Source organism: Balaenoptera musculus, chromosome 19 (genome assembly GCF_009873245.2).
Source record: "Balaenoptera musculus isolate JJ_BM4_2016_0621 chromosome 19, mBalMus1.pri.v3, whole genome shotgun sequence".
Lineage (NCBI taxonomy): Eukaryota > Metazoa > Chordata > Mammalia > Artiodactyla > Balaenopteridae > Balaenoptera > Balaenoptera musculus.
This window is the reverse complement of record NC_045803.1, coordinates 14,579,382-14,598,617: the sequence shown is the minus strand read 5'-3', so window position 1 is coordinate 14,598,617 and position 19,236 is coordinate 14,579,382. Positions and strand designations below refer to the sequence as shown.

The window sequence follows — 19,236 nt, the reverse complement described above, 5'->3', positions numbered from 1 at the left end:
CTATGTCGCAGCAGTAGCGACACCGCTGGTCTGTCGCGACAGCCGGGATCCAGAACGCCCGCTTTGGATTTACATAGCCAGGGGGTTTTCCAGTGTCCTGACTGCTTACTCGAAGGGCGGCGCTCTAGTGCTCGGCTAGCGAGGCGAGCCCGGGGGCGGGTTCTGCCTCCTTCTGCACCAATTGAAATGACGAAGGCCCTTAGCATGAAGAGGCTGATTGGTCAGTTACGGGGGCTGGGTGCGCACGCCACTCCTAGGGCGGAGCTTCCCACCGACCGGCAGGGGGAGCGCGCGCCAGGCGAAGGGGCTACACTTTCATGGAGGGGGCGGAGGCGGAGGAGCGGGAGTGGGCCGCGGTGGCCCGGGACCTGCTGGCGCTGGGGTAAGGGGAGCGGGATGTGGCTGGGGGTGCAGGAAGGGGCAGGTTTGCCCTCAGAAATTCCTACTAACCTCCCCCACCCCCTCCCGCTGCCTCGGCCGCGCCGCAGGTATGAGGGTTTTCCGGGGGCGGCGTCGCTGGGCAACTCGTGCCCAGACTTCAGGGCTCTGTGCGCGCGGCTGGCGGCGGAGCTGGCGACTCTGGGTGCCCTGGAGCGGCAGAGAGAGGAGGGCACGGAGGCGCTGAGCGCCGGCGACGGTACGCATGTAGCGGGAGGCTGGGAGTGTTGGAGCCATGGGTGGCGCCGCCACGCCCTGACATCTCCTGCCTCCGGCAGGTCCTGTTCCCGAGGAAGAATTCCTGCGACAGTTGGCCGGCCTGTTGCGGGAGTTGCACTGCCCTGACCGCGAGCTCTGCGGCGGGGACTGCGCCGCCTCGCTGCGGGAGTCCGGCGCGCGCCTGCGTCTGCTGCGTGAGCCGGGGGCTGGCCGGGATGCGGAAGGGGGCGAGGCTACAGCCTCGAGGGGGGCGGGCTCTGCGCGTTGAGGTGGAGCCAGGGATCCCGAGGGGGCGTGGCCAGAATTTTGAGACGAGCGAGAGGACCGGACGGAGGTGGGTGGGGTCCGAACACTGGGCTAAGCTAAGGGCTCTGCGATGGGCGGGGTTAGTATTTTGATGGTGGGTCTTGAAGCTCACGTGGGTTGGGTTAGACGGAGCGGGACAGGAGGTTCGGAAGTGGGCAGGGTTTGAAATCTGCAGAGGGAGCTGGGTCTCGAAGTGAGTGGGGCTTATTCTGGAGGTAGAAGCAGGGTTCTAGGTGGGCGGAACTAGGAGGCGGGAGGTTTTGAAGCCGCTTGAACTTTTTGACCCCGGTAGGTGGGGTGGCAGCCCTCCTTGATTGCACTGCTCCTTTTCCCTACTTGTAGGCTTTCTCTGCTCAGAGGTCCAGGCTGCTCGCCTCCTCCGCCTGCAATCCCGTCTGGATCCCAGCCCTGAGCAGTCTGGTGTGGAGGGGGCAGAGGAGGGATCTGGCCTGGTCCAGGAAATGGTCCTTACTCTCCAAGCCCTGGGGCTGCCTAGACCCATGCCGGGGACCCCAGCCAGCCGGCTGCTTCGAGACTTGCATGCCAAGGTAGAGAGCTGGAGTCCCCTCCGCACCCGGGTCACCTCACCCTCTTCGTAGGGGGGACAGCCCCCTCTTCAAAAGTGGCTCTGGGAGGAGTGCACAGCCACGGATGTTTCCTAGAACTGTGACTGCCATTCTTGGTTCTATGGCCGGGGTCCTCAGGGTCGTGGGGAACTGGGGTCCATGGAGGAGTCTATCCGATCTCTGCCCAGTCAACCCCAGCCTCCTTCTTCTCTCATCAGATCGCGGAGCTGCTGCCTTCCCTGCCCGCAGGGTCCCTGCAGCCCCTCCTCAGCTACCCGCTGGATGCACCCAGATGGGTAAGGCTGTGTATGGCTGTATGTATGTGAACAGAGATGGGAGTGAGGGGGACCCCTGGCATGACTGAGACCTTTATCCCCAGGAAGCATTGGAGTCTCTGTCCCAAAGCCTGCGAGATCAGTACTGCTGCCGCCGCTGCCTCCTCCTCAAGCGCCTGGACCTCACAACATCTGCTTTCCACTGGAGTGATCGGGCAGAGGTGTGGGCAGAAGACCTAGGCAGGAGCAGTTGTGAGGGCTGCAGCTGCAGGGAGGAGAAATGAGGGTCAGGGATATGACCCTCTTGCTGGTTCGAAGGCCCAGGACATTTTAGAATCTTGTGAGGTTTTGGGGTCTGGAATCTCAGGGCCCCCAGGGCATTCTAGAATTCCCTGGTCTGAGCTGGGAGTGTATTTAGAGCAATACTCCTTATTAAAAGATGTGGGAAGCGCACAACATTGTAAATCAACTATACTTCGATAAAGCAAACAAAAAACGTAATGAAATATTAAAAAAGAAAAAAGATGTGGGAAGTGAGGCCCTGAGTCGGGAAGAGATGCTTTCAAGATTACCCATCCCATCTGGGGAGGTCTCGTGGGCACGTTCTCCATGTCTACCCCTACCCACTAGGCCCAAGGAGAGGCCATGAAGGCAGTGCTGATCCCAATTCGAGAGTCTCTGACCCCAGAATCGGATGTCTCCATTGCACACGTCCTGGCTGCTCGAGCTGACCTGTCACGCCTTGTCCCAGCCACCAGCAAGACTGCCCGCCGAGGGACCTGCTGTGCTATCCACAAGGTGAGCACCTGGGGATGGGGGAGGGCCCCAGCATCCTTGGCCTTCAAACTGGCCTTTTAGCCTTTGCTTGTACAAACCTTGTCCTCTTCTGCCTGGGCTCCTGCTCTCGCCTTCTCCTTGGGTTCCTGGCCTCTGGACTCACGACCTCTAATCTGCCCCCTCCACATGGCAGTTAGAAGGATGTTTCTAACTCAAACATCTGACCATGTCCCTCCCTAGCTCAAAACCCTTCTATGGCTCCCCAGTGCCTTCAGAACAAAGTCCACCTATTTACTGAGCCCCTGCCCACCTCTCCTGCTTTGGCTTAGAATCCTCTCCCACCACTCACCCTGTCTGTTGTATTGGGTTTTAACCATTTTTAAAGCAAAACTACCCTCTGTTCAAATGATTACGTATTTAGCCTGCATTGGGAGTAAGGAGTGTTAACCACTGGGCCACCAAGGAAGTCCCAACATCTGCCCTTCCTTTTTCAACCTCATGCTGTTCTCTTGGCTCTCTAGCCCCCTTGTCCAAGATATTTTCTTCTCTGCAACTCAAGTCTAATCACCTCTCAGGTGCTTATGGGCAGCGTTCCAGACCGGGGGGGCCGCCCAAATGAGCTGGAGGCTCCCATGCCCAGCTGGCAGAGCAGAAGAGAGGACAGAGGCGGGCAGAAGGCAGGCCGCCAGTGCTGGGGCCGCAAGAAGAAGAAGTAAAGGGGGACTGGTGGTTGGGGGAGGGGTCCTTCATGAGATGCTGACGTTGATAATCTCTGAGGAGTCACTGTGAGGGTTTCTCTTGGCACCTGGCACCCCAGCCCCATATCCCCTGTTCCTGAGGTCCCAAATGTCCTCCCCCCCCCCATCTACCATTAAATACCAAGGACCATGTTCTCTGGAAAATAAATTTAATTAATTTATTTTTAAAAATTTATTTATTTATTTTTGGCTGTGTTAGGTCTTTGTTGCTGCGCGTGGCCTTCTCACTGCGGTGGCTTCTCTTATTGCAGAGCATGGGCTCTAGGTGCACAGGCTTCCGTAGTTGTGGCACTCGGGCCCAGTAGTTGTGGCTCGTGGGCTCTAGAGTGCAGGCTCAATAGTTGTGGCGCGTGGGCTTAGTTGCTCCCGCGGCATGTGGGATCTTCCCAGGTCAGGGATCGAACCCATGTCCCCTGCATTGGCAGGAGGATTCTTAACCACTGCGCCACCAGGGAAGTCCTAAACTTAATTTATGACAGCCCTAGGACCTATCTCTTTGGGGGCCAGGTCAGGGGTGCTCAGGTTTGAGGAAAGGTAGGGGGTCTCTGTCCCCTGGGTCTGAACAGGCCCCTGCTGCTCTGGCCCTTAAAGCACTTTTCTCTTCAGCAACATCCTTCCCTCCCAATGGGCATGGGGGAGGAGACATGCAGGCATTGGGCAAACATCTGTCAGGTACCCACCATGTGCCAGCCCTGTGCTAGGCATTGGGGATACAGATAATAATAACCCCTGGTCTCCCGGAGCTGACCTTTCTGGTGAGGAAGGGCAGACAAGAAAGTTTAGTTTGTCAGATGGGGAAAGGGCTTTGGAGAGAAATAAAGCAGGAAGGCAGGATTGGGACCATGGCAGGATTGCACCTTTATGCATGATCAGGGGAGGCCTCACTGAGAAGGTGGTACTTGAGCTAAGTCCCAAAGAGGGAGCCATGTGGACCTCTGGGGAAGAGCCTTCCCTTCCTGGCAGAGGGAGTGGCCAGTGCAAAGGTCCTGAGGTAGGAGTATTTTGGGGCATGATCAGGGACCATCGGAGGCCAGTGTAGCTGAAGCCGGATGAGTGAGGGGGTGAGTGGTGGGAGGGGAGGTCGGAGAGGTGATGGGGGCAGATCGTGCTGGGGGGGCCACAGCGAGAACCCTGGCTTTTCCCCTGAGTGAGATGAAGCCATGGGAGGGCTCTGAGCAGAGGAGGGATGTGATTGGACTCAGGTGTTCAAAGGCTCCCTCCCTGTTCCACCCTTCCTCTGGCCTTCTGTCCTGTCTCTGGAACTCCAGAGTTTGGAACTTTACCCACCCTGTACCGTCCCCCTCCTGACCCATGCTGACATCAGTGTAGCATATTGGTCAGTAGCTTCCATTTTAGAGGCAGGCAAACCTGGGTGTGAGTCCTGTCTCCAGCACTTAGGAGTTCTGCCACCTTGGGTGAGCAGTTTAACTTCACTGAGCCTGTTTCCTCATCTGTAAAATGGAGATTTAAGGAGGTGGCGAGATGATACCTAGGTCTAAATGCATCCAACACAGAGCTGCACAGATATTAAATGCAAGAAAAGGGAGTACGATTAATAGCCACTCTGATGCAAAAGAAGAAAGTAACTTTCTTTCGGAGTAAGAGACGACGGATGCTTCAACAAAGGCAGTGTGGATGGGAAGGAGGCGATGCCTTTGGGGGTTCTGCTGGAGGCCTGGAGGCCGAATAACAGGACTCGAGACTGACTCTGGTGGAGGGAGTTGGGAGAGAGCAGACCAAGGCAACGTCTAGGAACTCAGCTTGGAGGACTGGGTGGGTGATGGGGCCGTCGCTGGCAGAGGGACCTGGAAGGAGGAAGACACTGGGTGATGTGGGGAGTGCACGATGTCCAGGGGATGGTTCACTGCAGGGGGAGAGCCTCACCCAGACTTGTTAAAGTGGATGGATGAATGTCCCCTCTGGATTTTCTTTTAGCTCAATCTGAGAGTCCCCACTTTTGAATCGTGGCATTTATTCCACTATTAGTGTCTGATATATTTGGCCTTATTCTAGCCATCTTACAGTTGTCTTTCTTTTTTTCTTCCTAAACTCCCTTTTCTTTTCTACTAGTGGTTACCCCTTCCCCTCCCTACAACATACTGTAATTTCTATTTTTCTATTAACATTAAAAATTAACCACTATCTATGCCCTCCTACCCAAGCAATTGAGGACTTTTGCATATTTTAACTTTCCTATGCTTCCCCAAATCTGTCTGGGTTCCCCCAGGCAAATAGGCTGGTCTCCCTGTATCCAGTTGTGGGTATGGGCAGCTCCTCCTCACCGTCTCTGGTTCCCAGGAGGGGTGTGAGGGCTCTGTCTGGGTCCAAGCATGGCAAACGTGCCACCCGGTCTCAGGTTCCAGGGATAGCGTGTAGGAGAGATTGTCCTCAGAGCCTGTTCGTGGGCGTGTGGATGGGAGGGATGTGGGTATGGTAGGAAAGACCTCATGACCTTGGAGTTAATCTCCATCCATCCACCAGGCCCCCTTCCCAGGACTGCTACACCCTGGGTCTTACCACAGCCGGCATGGGGAACTGGTGTGGGTGGGACAGGGGCTTCTGGGGGGCTCACGTCGCCCTTGGCCCCTGGCCTCTTCTTACACTCCTCCTTCACTTGGTCTCTGCAGTGTTTGTGGCAACACAGCCCACAGTCTGGGGGAAATTCAGAGGTTAGTGCCAGAGGCCCAGTCTGTGTCCTCTATTCTTCCAGCCCGCGGGTCCTGGATTCCCTCCCCCTACCCATGCCCCGCTCACCCCGACAGCGGTAGCCTTGCTTGGTGACACCCCAAAGCTGGGAAGAGAAAGCAGAATAGGTTACCTAGGCTAGGGGAAGGAGGGCTGTGATTGGGGTGGGGCTGGGGTCTGTCTGGAGGAAACAATTCAGGTTTTGGAAGTTTTCAAGGCTAGAGGCTTATTTGGGATCTGGGAGACTAAAGGAATTAGGAGGTTATCTCAGGTTTGGAAAGTCATCTGTGATATGAGAATTGGACAAAATTTGGAATTAATAAAGCATAAATTCTATGGGCAGGGATTGTGTCTGTTCTGTTTCCTCCTGTGCTCCCACCCACCCAGAGCCTATAACTGTGCCTGGCACACACAGCAGGTGCCCAGTATATATTTATGAATGAAAAAGTAAATTTGGAAAGTAATCCAAGGTTTGTGAATTGCTCTTGGTTTGAGATTGACAGATTTGTCCATTATACAGAGTTTGAGGATACCCTGAATTTGGAAATTATCCAGGGTTTGAATTATCTGGGGTCTAGAGACTTGGAGATTGATTCTGCTTGGAGATAATCTACTCGTGTTTGTAGATTCTCCAGCGTTTGGCAGTTATCCAGGATGGGGATTGTCTGGGAATCGAGCATTATCTAGACTTCAGAATTATCCAAGATGTAGGGAATATCCATTGTTTAGGGTTGCTGTGAAATATGGGGATTATTTGAGGCTAGAGGATTTTCTGGAATTTGGGGATTATCCGGGGCTTGGGGAATGTGAGCCCTCCAGGGCAGGGCTGGCTTTTCCAGCCCAGGCTGTGAGGAGTTAGGGCGCTCCAGGGGTCCCTCAGGGTGACAGCGGGCGGAGTGCTCACGAAGCCACTGCAGCTGCCACAGAAGGTGGGCTTGCGGAAGGTGACCTCCTGGAAGGTGTGCAGGAAGGCCAGGCCCAGCTTGGAGCAGATGGCGCTGGCCTGGAGCAGGTACCCTGTCAGCTCCTCTCGGCTGAAGGAGCCACTCCTGGGGGAGAGACTGCGCTTCAGCAGGACTGGCCCCTTTCTCCCAGACCCAGGAGTCCTGGATACCCCAGGTCCTCGTCTTAAGGGAACCCAGGAGTCGGGAGCACCTACCCCTGGCGGGGGGGTGGGTGAAGCCCGCGGCAGGCGAAGGGGAAGTTGCCTGAGAGTCGCTCAAAGTCCTCCTGAGAGATGGTGCCTCGGCCTTCAGGGTCATAGTTCTTGAACACAGACTTCGGAGGAGCATGGGAAGGGGAGAGTAAGGCCGAGTCAGGGGCCCCACGGTCTTAGATCCCTCCTCCCGCCCAGGGCTCCTCCTCACCTCCACCAGCTGCTCCACATGCCGACCCAGCGTGACCCTGTCGGGCTTGGGCGTCACGCCAGGGGCCCACTCCACCACCAGGGGCACCTTGAAGGGGGAGGGTGGCTGGGGCAGGGACAGAGGGTCACAGTTAGTCATTGCAGAGGCTTGGGCTGGAGGTCAGAGGTCAGGGCTGGGGTCTCACCAGACTCTTGGGACAGCGGGGCTCCCGGGCGTAAGAAAGCTCATAGATCTCGTCCTCCGTGTGGAAGAGATCCAGGGAAAGCTGGAGGATGGGCAGGGCGTTACGGACCCTCCTTGTCTCTATCCTCCTACCTACAGCCCATGCCTGCCTGGACCCCCAATCTCCTCCTCTTTCCAAAGCCCCTCTTCTCTGGGACCCCCATGGTCCCCTCTCCCACTGAGCCTCCCTTCGCTCTGCACACCGCTGGTCCCCTAGACCAGAAACACCATCTTGTCATTGAGGCTCTTTTGATCCTATTTAAAATTGCAAACCCCTGTCACTTTCCATGCCTGTTTCTGCTTTAATTTTCTCTATAGCACTTATTATCTAAAAGACCATATGATTTACTTATTTACTTTTTTCACTGGCTATCTCCCCCACTAGGAAGTCAGCCCCACAAGACAGCAATTTTTTTCTGATGTTGCACACTGCTGTGAGCCTAACTGTCTAAAATAGTGCATGGCTCACAGCAGATGCTCAATAAATATTTGGGCTGATGGCCTCTTAGAGTCAGCATAGCAGAGCAGCTTAGGCACCAGTCATCCTGAGGCAGGACCAGCTTCACAGGCAGGCCCCACACTTAGAGGGGCCTCCACTTCATTTAATGCCCTGCTGTCACCATCTTGAAATTCTTAATAATTTCAAACAAGGAGCCCCACATTTTCAATTTGCAGGTGGTCCTGTCCTAGGATCTGAAAGTCAGCTTTTCAGTCTTAGACTACCTGGTCCTCAGAATCCCAGTCTCTCTCAATTTATAGCTCTTTAGAATGAAATATATATATCTCTACCTCTCTATCTCTATTATCTATCTATCTATCATCTATCTACCTATCTATCCATCTATGTAAAATAAAATATAGCCAGAATCGCACACTTGCAGTCTTAGGACATAGTGTGATAGTTAATACATGTTCTGAAGCTGGCCTGCTGTGGGACAGGGGGCAAGTGACCTCACCTCTGTGGGTCTCAGTTTCTCAGTCTGTAGAATGGACACAATAAGGATCCCCTCCTCGTAGGGTTGTGAGGATGGAATGAAGTGCTCTCTGGGGACTGTTTAATATGGTGCCTGGCACATAATAAGTGGTCAATAACTGTTATTAGCTTTTTGCTTAGATTCCTGGATATGATAAAACTTGGAATTTTGGACTAGTGGCATGAGAAGCTCAGAACCTTGGAGTTCAGGAGTGCAAAAGCCCAAAGCAATTCTGGAGCTCAGATCAATGGATACTTGAGTTGCTGGGGGAACTGGGGGAAAAGTGCATTACTTGTATAGAGCTCACTGTGTTCCAGATACTATTTTAAGTACTTAATGTGAATTATATGAATTATATTACTGATTCTTTTCAACCACTCTCTGAAGTAGGTCCTATTCGTATTCCCATTTTGTAGTTAAGGAAACTGAGGCTGAGGGGTTAAGTGACTTGCCCAAGACCACACAGAAAAAAACAAAAACAAAAACACCCTAGAAGCTCTGGCTTCAAAGCCCATGCATTCCAGCGCTATTCTACTGTTCTATCCTGACCCTCACCCACCCAAGACCCTAAATCTCAGTACCCCGCAGGTGCAGCCTCTGGGAGCTCAGCCTGGGCAGCTCAGGGCAGCTCACCGTGAGCAGATGCAGTAGGTCCTCATTGGCGTTGCAGGGGGGGTGTTGCCTCTGGAGGGTTGCCAGCTCCTGCAGCCGCAGGTAGAGGCTGTTGAGCTTGGGTAGGTGCAGGCGGCCGTCAGGCAACCTGTCAGGCTGGGCCTCATGCAGGGACACCAGATCCTTGAGATGCACACCCAGTACAGGCAGCCGGAAGCCGGTGCAGCCAGCCCAGGTGCGGCGGTAACAGGCGTAGTTGTTGTGGGCAGCAAGGAGCTTAGTCAGCTCCAGCAGGGCCTGTGTGGGAGGGGCATGTTTTTTTGGGGGGGGGGGAGCGGCATGTTATCGGGGAGGCCAGTTCTGTTCCCCTAGCTCCTTGAAGGGGAGTACCTAGCAGCATCCTGTGTGGCTCTGGACCCCCCCAGGGGCCCAATGGCATTTTGGACCTCTCCCCAAGCCCCTCCATGTCCCACATTGGCTTCAGCATCTCCCCAGACTGCTCTTCCACTTGGGCCCCCATCTCAGAAAGGCCCCACTATCTCCCATTCCCCAGGCTAGAGTGATTTTTCAAAAACCCAAATCTGATCATGGGTGCTCTCAGCATTCCCAAACGCTTCCTAGCTCCTCACTGCCCTCTAGATAAAGCCCAGACACCTTAGTTGAGCTTGCAAAAGGCTCAACAGGATCTCCCCCCGCCCCTGCCCCGGCATCTCCAGGCCAATATCCTGCCACATCCTGACCTCAGCCACACACCAGACTCATGAACGATTCACTCTCCTTAGACACTTTCAGGACACCCCCAACCCATGCTCCTCCCATGGGTGGCCCAAATGTTGGCATCCCTGGGGGCATCATTTCACTCCCCACCTGGACTGCCAGTTCTCTGCTAGCATCTCTTATCTGTCTCCCTCCAGTCCTGCTCAGGACCAGACACACAGTAGAGAGAGGTCAGCACCATGGATGAGGAGGGAGGAAGAATGACAGAGGACAAAGCCTGGGGGTCTGTCGGATTTGGAGGAGCAGAAGGCCTCTGGGTGGCTCCAGGGCCCCTGGGAAGGGATGGAGGGGGCTGGGGAAAAGTGTGTGGGTTCAGGATAATTGACCACTGGAACTTTGGGGAGGGCAGTGGGACTTCACCTTGGTGCTGTCAGGGCTCAGGTGGGTGTAGGAGTCCTTGAGTCTGGAGATGGCGCTATGACACAGGCCCCCAGTGACTGCCATCAGCGTGTTGAAATTCTGCAGCTGGAGGAGCCTCTAGGAAGGGAGGGTGATGCAGAAGTGGTGGGTACCACATGGAGGACAGGCAAATTGGGGGTTCAAATGACAGCATCCCCATTGAGTTGGGGTGTCAGGCATGTGTGGGGATGGGCCACTGCAGGCATCAGATAGGTGAGATGTGTCAGGCAGGAGTGGGCCACAAGCTGGTATGTGGGCATCACACACAGATGTGTGTGGTCTGGCAGATGATAGACTGGCAGATGATAGACTAATGTGAGGTCAGATAAAAGTGGGGGGAGTCAGGGGCTTCCCTGGCAGTCCAGTGGTTAGGACTCAGCGTGTACTTCCACTGCCGGGACATGAGCTGGAGCTCTGGTGGGACAACTATTATCCCGCATGCCACGTGGTATGGCCAAAAAAAAAAAAAAAAAAGTGGGGGGAGTCAGGCAAGTATGGGGTGTTGGACGGGTTTGGGGACTCAACAGGTCTGTGTCAGCCAGGTGTGGAGGATTCAGACAGATGTTAGGGTGTCAGACAACTAGGCGGCCTCCGCACTGGGAGTCAGCCAGGTGAGGGGAGACCAGAAGGCCTGGGTTCTGGGCAGGAGTTGGGAGCTGGGCAGAGGTGAAATCGTCCAGAGTGATACAGAGGGGTCAGGTAGATATGAGAGACAGGTGTGAGGTCAGCCCTCCCCTTTCTCAGGTTTGAAGAGAGGAGGTTGCTGGGGAAGAAGGTGGGGCCAGGGAGGAATGGAAGACGCTCAGACCGGGGAGACCCCATGTAGATGCCAGAACACTCTGGTCTGTCGGGCCGGACAGGGGAAGCAAGGAGATGGAAGACGCCAGAGGCAGGGCGTGGTCTGCGAGGAAGTACGCAAAGGGGCGTGGCCACACTGGGGGAAGGAGGGCTTCCCTTTTCTCCAGAAGGGAGGGAACATAGCTGGAAAGGAGGGGGAAGGGGGAGGGAGAAGGGGGAGGGGGAAAGGAGAGGGGAAAAGGGGGAGGGGGAAAGGGGGGAAGGTGAAGAGAAAGGGCGGGCCAAGGGAGACCTGAAGTGATGGGGACGGATACTGTCACTGTCCTAAAGGAACAGCTGGGGCCTAGGGACCGGGGTAGGGATGACGCAAAGGTGCGGGCAAGAAAGAGTCTCCTCTTTCATTGCCCTGCGGATAGAATATTCGGTCATTGGGCTTGTGAGACGGGGTCAGGAGGAACGTCGTCAACTGCCACGTCTGGGACCAAGGAGTGGGGCCAGGGCGGGTTGGACGTGGTGAAATCAAGGCCAGGGAAGAAGTGCCGTCACAGTCCCGGGTTAGAACGACAGGACTGAGGCCGCGGGGACGCGGCCAGGGTGGGGCGTGATGCATTCGGGAGGGGCCACGAGATGGTGACGTCACCGTCCGGGAGCCCCGCGGGGCAGGTGCTCAGAAAGTGGGCAGAGCGGCGGGGCGGACCTCACCTGTGCCACGTGGATGAACTTGTCCAGCACCTGCCCGCGCTGTGCAGGCCCCGGACGGCTCAGCACCATGACCTGCACCCAGCGGGACACGCTGTTGCTGAGACCTACGGATCCCTCCAGGGCCGGGCAGCCCCGCACGGAGCCCTGCAAAACGTAGCCCCGCAGGTCCTGGGGCTGGGGGTGAGGTGGGTGTCAGGGTGGGCCCTCACGCTCAGGCCCTGCCCCTCACACGCCATCCCCAAGCAGTCACGACCTCTGATGTCCTAGCTCAGCCATCACATGTCCCTGAGGTCACCATGGCCCTCTCCCATCTGAGGAGAAATGTTTAAAGAAAGTTGGGTACTATTCTGTGCCCTTCCTCATAGCCTCACAACAAGTCTATGAAGTGAATACTATATTATTCCCATTTTAGAGATGAGGTCATTGAGGCACAGAGAGGCTAAGTAATTTGCCCAGGGTCACACAGGCCCGAGTCAGGGTGGGAACCCAGTCTATTGCTCTTAACTGTATACCTGACTGGTATATAGTCAGCAAAGGGAAGGGTGGTGAAGAGGACACGAAACTAACTTCTATTTGTTCTGCTCAAGGAGTCAACATTACATACCCACATCCACTGCACTGTGTGTGTGTGTATGTGTACAATCAGGAAATTTTCCCATTAAGGAACCAGATCCCCAAGTACCCTCAAAACAATGATGGCAAGATGGCAATAGCTAAACACATATATAGATTGAAGCATTTGAAATTACCATTTGGGTAGGTAAAATATGTCAAAATATGGCAATTTCAAATGGTTCAACTATATAGCATTTACTCTGGACCAGCCACTGATCTTTTGAGGCAGGAACTAAGTCCCCCTTTTACAGGTAATGGGCTGAGGCACAGTGAATTTAAATGCTTCTCAAATAAATGAACAATTAATAAAATATTTTGAGCACTGACTATGTGCCAGGCACTGTGACAAGCATTTTTAAATGGACATATTAATTTCCCCAACCAGCCAATGAAATATTATGACCTCCTTTTTGCACATGAGAAAGCTGAGTCCCAGAGAGGTTGAGAAACTAGTTCAAAGTTACACAGGTAGGAAGGGGCTGATGGGATTTGAACCCGGGGCTCTGTGCTCAGCCAGCTTAACTCATTTTCCTGGACCCTCTAGCACCCAAGTTTGACAGTTTGGGTCCTCCTCAGTCCTGCCTGGCCCCAGCCAGGCCTCACCCCACCCCAAGCCCTCCCCAGCTGGGAGGAGGGGCGTCCTTACCGTGATAGCCTGGAAGGACCGGAACTCCAGGTAAGTGAGGTGCTCTGCCAGCTCCTCAGTCTCCAGGTGGTCGAAAAGCAAGGACACTTTGCGCTTTTTGCCCAAGCCTGGGCTGCTTATGGGGGGAGGGGGGCCAGGGCCACCGGGGCTCAGCCTGGGGGCAAAGAGAGGCAGGGGGAGGAGCTGGGGTGGAGGGTGTGGGAGTGTGGAGGGAGAAGGCAGAGTGGGGGTGGGAGGGAAGGGGAAGGGACTGACTCACAGGTTGGCGGAGTCTCCCAGGCTCCGCTGGGTTGCGTTACCCTCCTGTTCCACAGTGGCCCAGAAGCGACCTATAACCTCTTCTAACTGGGGCTCCTGATGCACTGTCTCAGGGTGTTGGGTCAGCCAGTACCTGAGGGTGGTTTAGAGATGGTGGAGTGAGGCAGGTCTCTGAAAGGGGTCTCTTGGGCTGAGGGATCTCTAGGTGCTGGGCTTGGGGGCGTCTCTAAATGTGTGCAGGGGGTCTCTGGAAGGCCAGGGTTCAGAGAGACACCAGGCTGGGAGGATCTCTGGGAGTAGGACTGGGGGCCTCTTAACACAGGCTGAGGGATCTATGGCAGATAGACTGGGGAATCTCTTGGAAGTGGGATGGCTAGGAAGCAGGGTAGTGGGGATGGGTCTCAGGAACTAGGTTGGGGGCCTCTAGGGGTGAGATTTTGGGGGAACAGAGTGAGGGGGTCTTAGAAACTAGGCTGGGGTATATGGGAGGTCGGGGTTTTAGGAATCTGAGCTGGACGTCTTGGGGTACCAGCTGGGAGAGGGTCCATAGGATCTGGTCAGGGGTCTCTAAGAGGTGAGGGTTCAAAGGAAGAGAACTGGGAGGTTTTAGGGACCAAGCCAGGGGATTCTCAGAGTGGGATTTGCAGGAGCAGGATGGGTAGTCTCTGGGAAGTGTTTTTTTTTGGGGGGGGCAGTAGGGTGAGGATATTGGGTCATGGGAGTGTAGGTCTTGGCCCAGGCTTACCTGACCAGGTGACAGATCTGCAGCCTCCTCAGCTCCTGTGTGCTCCCTGTGGCCTCCTGGTACTTAAGTTCCGGTCAAGGCTCTGTTATCCAGCATCTCAGACCTGCCTTCTCACCCCGTCCCCACCAGGCTCTCTCATCTCTGCCCTCCGCCCTCCACCCACTGCTCATGGCCCCGGGAGGATATAAGGTCAGCAGACGGGCAGCAAAGTGGGCAGAAGGCAGCACCCAGCTGTGCATGGCAAGTACCATGTTGAGAATGTGGTCCCCACGGCGCAGGCTGCCAGCCGAGTCTGAAGGCAGGAGAAGGGGACACTGTGTCAGAATGGCCCCTGGGCAATGGACTGCACAGCTTCCAGAGCCGGTTGGACAGCCTGGTTCAAACCCCAGCTCTACCAGTGACTCCATGTATGAACCTGGGCAAACAACCTGGCCTCCTTGCACTCCAGTTTCCTTGTCTGTACTGTGCCTGGACCAGCATCGTGCCTGGCAAGTCATACTGAAGATGGAAATAGCATCAGACCTCCTCCCCCCGCAGCTCAGGAAAAAGAAACGCAGGTAGGTGTCTCTCTTATTCCTACTGTAGTGATTGAGATTCATTCCACGTACTCCTGCTTCTATTTTATTTATACCCCTCAAGTTGAGCCCAGAGAGAGGTGGGTGCTTGGCCCAACCTCAGGACTGGGGAGGCTGGCCAGGGAGGGGACACTCACCGAAAGACTGAATGCATTTCTCCAGCAGGTCATCTTCGCTGCAGCCGCCCTCATTCAGCATGCCCAGAGCCATGGAAGCCATGACCTTGCTGATTTCCCGGGGGCTGGGGCACGTCTTGTGGCGGCGGGCCTGTCGGGGCCGGCCCCGTCCCCCTGTCTTCCCCGGGCATTCCTGGTGGGACTTCCTGTGGACACATTCCCTGGGGAATCATGGGAGCCCCTTCCTTGAGGCAGACCCCCAGAATTCTTCTTGACGCCAAAGCCCCAAGGCATCCTAAAGGCAAGGTCCTAGCATTAGTCCTGACCTACCGTGGTTCCATAGGAGAAAACCCCAGGAGTAGTCCAGATCATGGGAGCCTTCTCCTACAGGTAAACTCCAAGGGTCACGCCTGTCCTCTTCAGGGAATCAGGGGGGAAAACCCTAGGACTACCCTGAACCCCCGCCCCCAGTGAATCATGGGAGAAGACCCCCAGGACTACTTAGGACCCTCCAGGAATCATAAGAGCTCTCTCCTCCAGGCATTGTCCCCCAGTTCCCCTTGACTGTAGGGTCCCAAGACATCATGGGAGAGACTTCCTGTTGGCAGACGGGTTACTCCTGACCTCCCAGGGAATCATAGGAGAAGACCCCAGAATTATTCTTATGCTCCCCAGGGGGAATCATGGGAGGTTCTGCCTTCAGGGGCACTCCTCAGAATTCCCCTTTGCTTTCCAACACCCACCCCCTCCTCCCCCCAGCCCTAATGAGAGAAGCAGACCCCTGAGATTCCATCTCTCCCTCCTCCCCCACCTTGACCGCCACTAAGGTGACACACCCCTCCCCCAAGCCAGCCTTTCGGTGGGACTGGAGTCTTAGCTGCAAGCCTGGGTCCCTAGATTTGGAGCCTGGAGAGAAGATATAGGTGCAAAGTAGCCTCACCGAGCCCTTCAGAGCTGGGCGCGGTCCCAGGGGCTGAGGCAGCTTCAAGGAAAGTTTAAAAATAACCCTCACTCTGCCCTGTGCCTCCCCAAGGCTCTTGTTCCAGTTGGGGAAAGAGGGTAATGGAGACACAGGGATGGTAGAGGAAGGAGGGAGCAGAATCCAGGCAGAAGGCCTTGGCTTCCACAAGAGTCAGACAAAACTGGGTTGGAGGAATTTATGCTGGCTGTGAGACTTTGTGTTAATCACATAATTTCTTTGGACCTCAGTTTCCTCATGTGAAAAATGAGAGTCGTCTTTGGACCTTCCCCAAGAATTTATTATGAACATTCAATGCCTTGCTCTTCAAAAGTGCTAAATAAGGGATTTAGTTTGCTTAGGCTCTTAAGTGGCCAGAGGTGAGAAAGTTAAATATGAGATGCAGAGAGAGAATGTGATGGAGCAAACTAGAAGCAAGGCATGGGGAATGGGGGTGAAACCAGAAATCGGGAGACCCCCATAACAACGGCACTGCCGTGTCCCTGGTGCATCATAAAGGCTCGGTAATCAGTATTGAATGTTGTCGAGTAACAGCTGGCATTACTGAGCACTGAATGTGTACCGGGCAGAGGGTTGAGCATCTATCCAGTTTAGGGGTTCCCAAAGCATGGTCCCCAACCAATCCCAACAGCATCACCTGGGAACTTGAGAGAAATACAAATTCTTAGGCCCCACCCCAGACCTACAGAATCAGACACCTTGAAGGTGGACCCAGCAGCCTGTGTTTTAGAAGCCCTCCAGGTGGTCCTGATGTGTGCCCAAGCTTGAGAACCACAGGTCTAGACTGTACCACCGAGGACTCATGCGTCCCTCCGAGGAGGGACTATGATTATTCTATTGACACAATAAACTGAGGCACAGAGAGGGTAAGTGACTTACCTAAGGTCACACAGCCAGAAAATGAGGCAGCCAGGTCTCCACCATTAAACTCCTGGAGATTATAGGGAGGGGACCCTTTGCCTATCAAAGACATGCTGGGGGAGGCAGAAGAAGCTGCCTAGGCTATGGACCCAGCCACCACGGTCCCTGTGAGGACAGGAGGGCAGGTGATAGGAAGCCGATTCCAGAACCTGCTGGCATAGCCAGCTGCTAGGCCCTTACCTTCGGACTCTCTGCCCCCTGCAGCGTCTGGAGCAGCCAGGAGTTGCTTAAGAGGCCGGGGAGCCTCCTTGCCCTGCGTCACACTCCCCTCCCCTGGGGCAGGGCCCTGCAGGAGTCTGGAGTTTCCAGTTCTGGGGGCAGCCAAGAAGACCCCAGGGAGGACAGAGACACCCAGCCTACGGAATTAGGATGGGGGCGTGAAGGGCGCGGGGAGAATGGGATCAGAGCAGCTCAAATTCCAGAAGAGCAAGGATAAGACACAGACGCCCAAGCAAATAGCCCCAGCCTGAGCTGGCTCTGGACTCCCTGAAGCATCTTTCCACCTGGCGCCCCCAGCTCCTGCTGCTGCCCCGAGAGTAGCCCGACACCCTATGCCCCTCGTTAGAAGCTCCCCAGACTTCCCATGCAGCCCAAGCGAGACCCAGGGGCTTAGGGCGCTCCTGGTCTCTTGGAGAAGGGTCCCCTCACCTCTTGCTGTCTTTCCTGTTCATGCTTCCTTGAGGGGAAGGGGTCTTTTAAGAGTGTGGCTCAGCTCCTCCCCCCTCGCCAATGCTCCAGCTTCTTAGCCCCTAGGGAGCTGGGGCCTCCTCGGTGCTTGGGAAGGAAAGAGGAACTGCCCCTCCCCACCCAGCCCCAGGCCAGGGGGAAGGAAGAGGCTGGGGAGAGACCAAAGGTCCCTCCTCCCCCCACATGGGGATCCCTTCAAGCTGAGGTTTCCGGTGCTGCCGGCCCCCACCCCCAATCACCCAGCGGACTCTATCTCCTGCATCTTTCGGTCTCCAGACCCGTGATTCTCTGTTCTGTCACTGTCAAGCTTCAATAAGAGCAGTTTTTTAAAAAAAGTATGCCTAATATGACACATTTGTGTAAACACACTCAAAAGAAAAGTCTATATTTCTATGAGGACATATTCATGTATAATAATGCACAGCAGTTTGATTGGAAAGTCACAAGACAATATTTTGTATATTTCTTCTTATGTTTCTTTTATTTCTAGCTTAGTTTTAATAATACCATTTATACCCCAGAAAACATTTTCACTTTATTCCTTTTATTGTAAGAAAACCTTATGTAGCACCTACTGTATACCACACACTGTTCTAAGGGCTCTTAACATATTAACTCATTTAATTCTCACACAAACTTTTTTTTTTTTTGGCTGTGTTGGGGTCTTCATTGCTGCGCGTGGGCTTTCTCTAGTTGCGGCGAGAGGGGGCTACTCTTCGTTGCGGTGTGCGGGCTTCTCATTGTGCTGGCTTCTCTTGTTGCGGAGCACGGGCTCTAGGAGCGTGGGCTTCAGTAGCTGTGGCACGCGGGCTCAGTAGTTGTAGCTTGTGGGCTCTAGAGCGCAGGCTCAGTAGTTGTGGCGCACGGGCTTATTTGCTCCGCGGCATGTGGGATCTTCCTGGACCAGGGATCGAACCTGTGTCCCCTGCATTGGCAGGCGGATTCTTAACCACTGTGCCACCAGGGAAGTCCTCACATAATCTTAAAGACTCTTATCTTAGTATAAAAACATTGCAGATGGAAGTTAACCCTTGGGGAGCCCCCTCCCCATCCCACTGTCCCTGTTAGGCAGGGGTGACCAATATCATACATGGTTGGGTTTCATCTGATCTGTTGGCTGTGCTTTTAAGTACATAGACACATGCTCATAGAAATACCGACTTCTGAGTATGCATGCTTGTGTTCGCTTACCTAAGTGTGTCATGCTTGACATATTTTTTTGACACATTTTTAAATTGAAGTACAAAAAAGAGTCAGATCATAAGTGTTTAGGTTGTTGAATGGTGACAAACCGAATATTCCCCTGTGACATTCACACAAATCAAGAAATAGAACGTTTCCATTCCCCATAAGCCCCCTTGTGTTCCTTCCCAGTGCTATCTCCCAAAAGTTACCAGTAACCTGATTTCTAACAGAGTAGTTTTGCCTGGTTTTGAGCTGTATATAAATGCAAACAACTATCTGTCTGGCTTCTTTTTTTTTTTTTTTAATTATTAGCACCTTTTTAATTATTATTTATTTATTTATTTATATTTATTTATTTGGCTGTGTTGGGTCTTCGTTTCTGTGCAAGGGCTTCCTCTAGTTGTGGCAAGTGGGGGCCACTCTTCATCGCGGTGCGCGGGCCTCTCACTATTGTGGCCTCTCTTGTTGTGGAGCACAGGCTCCAGACGCGCAGGCTCAGCAGTTGTGGCACACGGGCCTAGTTGCTCCGCGGCATGTGGGATCTTCCCAGACCAGGGCTCGAACCCGTGTCCCCTGCATTAGCAGGCAGATTCTCAACCACTGCGCCACCAGGGAAGCCCTGGCTTCTTTTTTA

General features: G+C 54.4%; 2 protein-coding genes across 3 annotated transcripts; one reads left to right on the top strand and one right to left on the bottom strand.

Moving 5' to 3' along the window:
• The first annotated feature begins 266 nt into the window (after positions 1-266).
• Positions 267-3,498, top strand: FAM98C (family with sequence similarity 98 member C). 2 transcript variants are annotated; one of them, XM_036834658.1, is made up of 8 exons: positions 267-382; positions 489-637; positions 717-851; positions 1,306-1,511; positions 1,748-1,825; positions 1,909-2,025; positions 2,435-2,602; positions 3,157-3,498. In XM_036834658.1, exons 1-8 carry the CDS (start codon positions 318-320, stop codon positions 3,295-3,297), a joined length of 1,059 nt encoding a protein of 352 aa, XP_036690553.1. In that variant the 5' UTR covers positions 267-317; the 3' UTR covers positions 3,298-3,498. The 2 variants fall into 2 exon arrangements, with proteins under 2 accessions (XP_036690553.1, XP_036690552.1); XM_036834657.1 differs by having other exon boundaries at positions 3,103-3,498.
• A 1,511-nt stretch (positions 3,499-5,009) lies between these two features.
• On the bottom strand, positions 5,010-17,475 carry RASGRP4 (RAS guanyl releasing protein 4). The gene is made up of 17 exons (XM_036834655.1): positions 17,379-17,475; positions 14,852-15,036; positions 14,326-14,431; positions 14,140-14,202; positions 13,396-13,527; positions 13,137-13,290; positions 11,876-12,049; positions 10,337-10,453; positions 9,221-9,496; positions 7,576-7,656; positions 7,392-7,496; positions 7,184-7,302; positions 6,929-7,073; positions 6,094-6,130; positions 5,857-5,991; positions 5,622-5,734; positions 5,010-5,144 (listed from the first exon to the last, which is right to left on the bottom strand). Exons 1-17 carry the CDS (start codon positions 17,399-17,401, stop codon positions 5,088-5,090), a joined length of 2,022 nt encoding a protein of 673 aa, XP_036690550.1. The 5' UTR covers positions 17,402-17,475; the 3' UTR covers positions 5,010-5,087.
• Between the last annotated feature and the right edge of the window lie 1,761 nt (positions 17,476-19,236).

Excerpts from the sequence above, each read along its gene's own strand:
- FAM98C (XM_036834657.1), top strand. The coding sequence starts at position 318 with ATGGAGGGGGCGGAGGCGGAGGAGCGGGAGTGGGCCGCGGTGGCCCGG. Across the intron at positions 1,512-1,747 it reads TTCGAGACTTGCATGCCAAG|ATCGCGGAGCTGCTGCCTTC; the intron begins GTAGAGAGCTGG and ends TTCTCTCATCAG. Across the intron at positions 2,603-3,102 it reads CCTGCTGTGCTATCCACAAG|CCCCCTTGTCCAAGATATTT; the intron begins GTGAGCACCTGG and ends TTGGCTCTCTAG.
- RASGRP4 (XM_036834655.1), bottom strand. The coding sequence starts at position 17,401 with ATGAACAGGAAAGACAGCAAGAG. Across the intron at positions 12,050-13,136 it reads GGTCCTTCCAGGCTATCACG|CCCCAGGACCTGCGGGGCTA; the intron begins GTAAGGACGCCC and ends CCTCACCCCCAG. Across the intron at positions 5,735-5,856 it reads AGTTCCCCATGCCGGCTGTG|GCTCTGAGGACAATCTCTCC; the intron begins GTAAGACCCAGG and ends GCCCACGAACAG.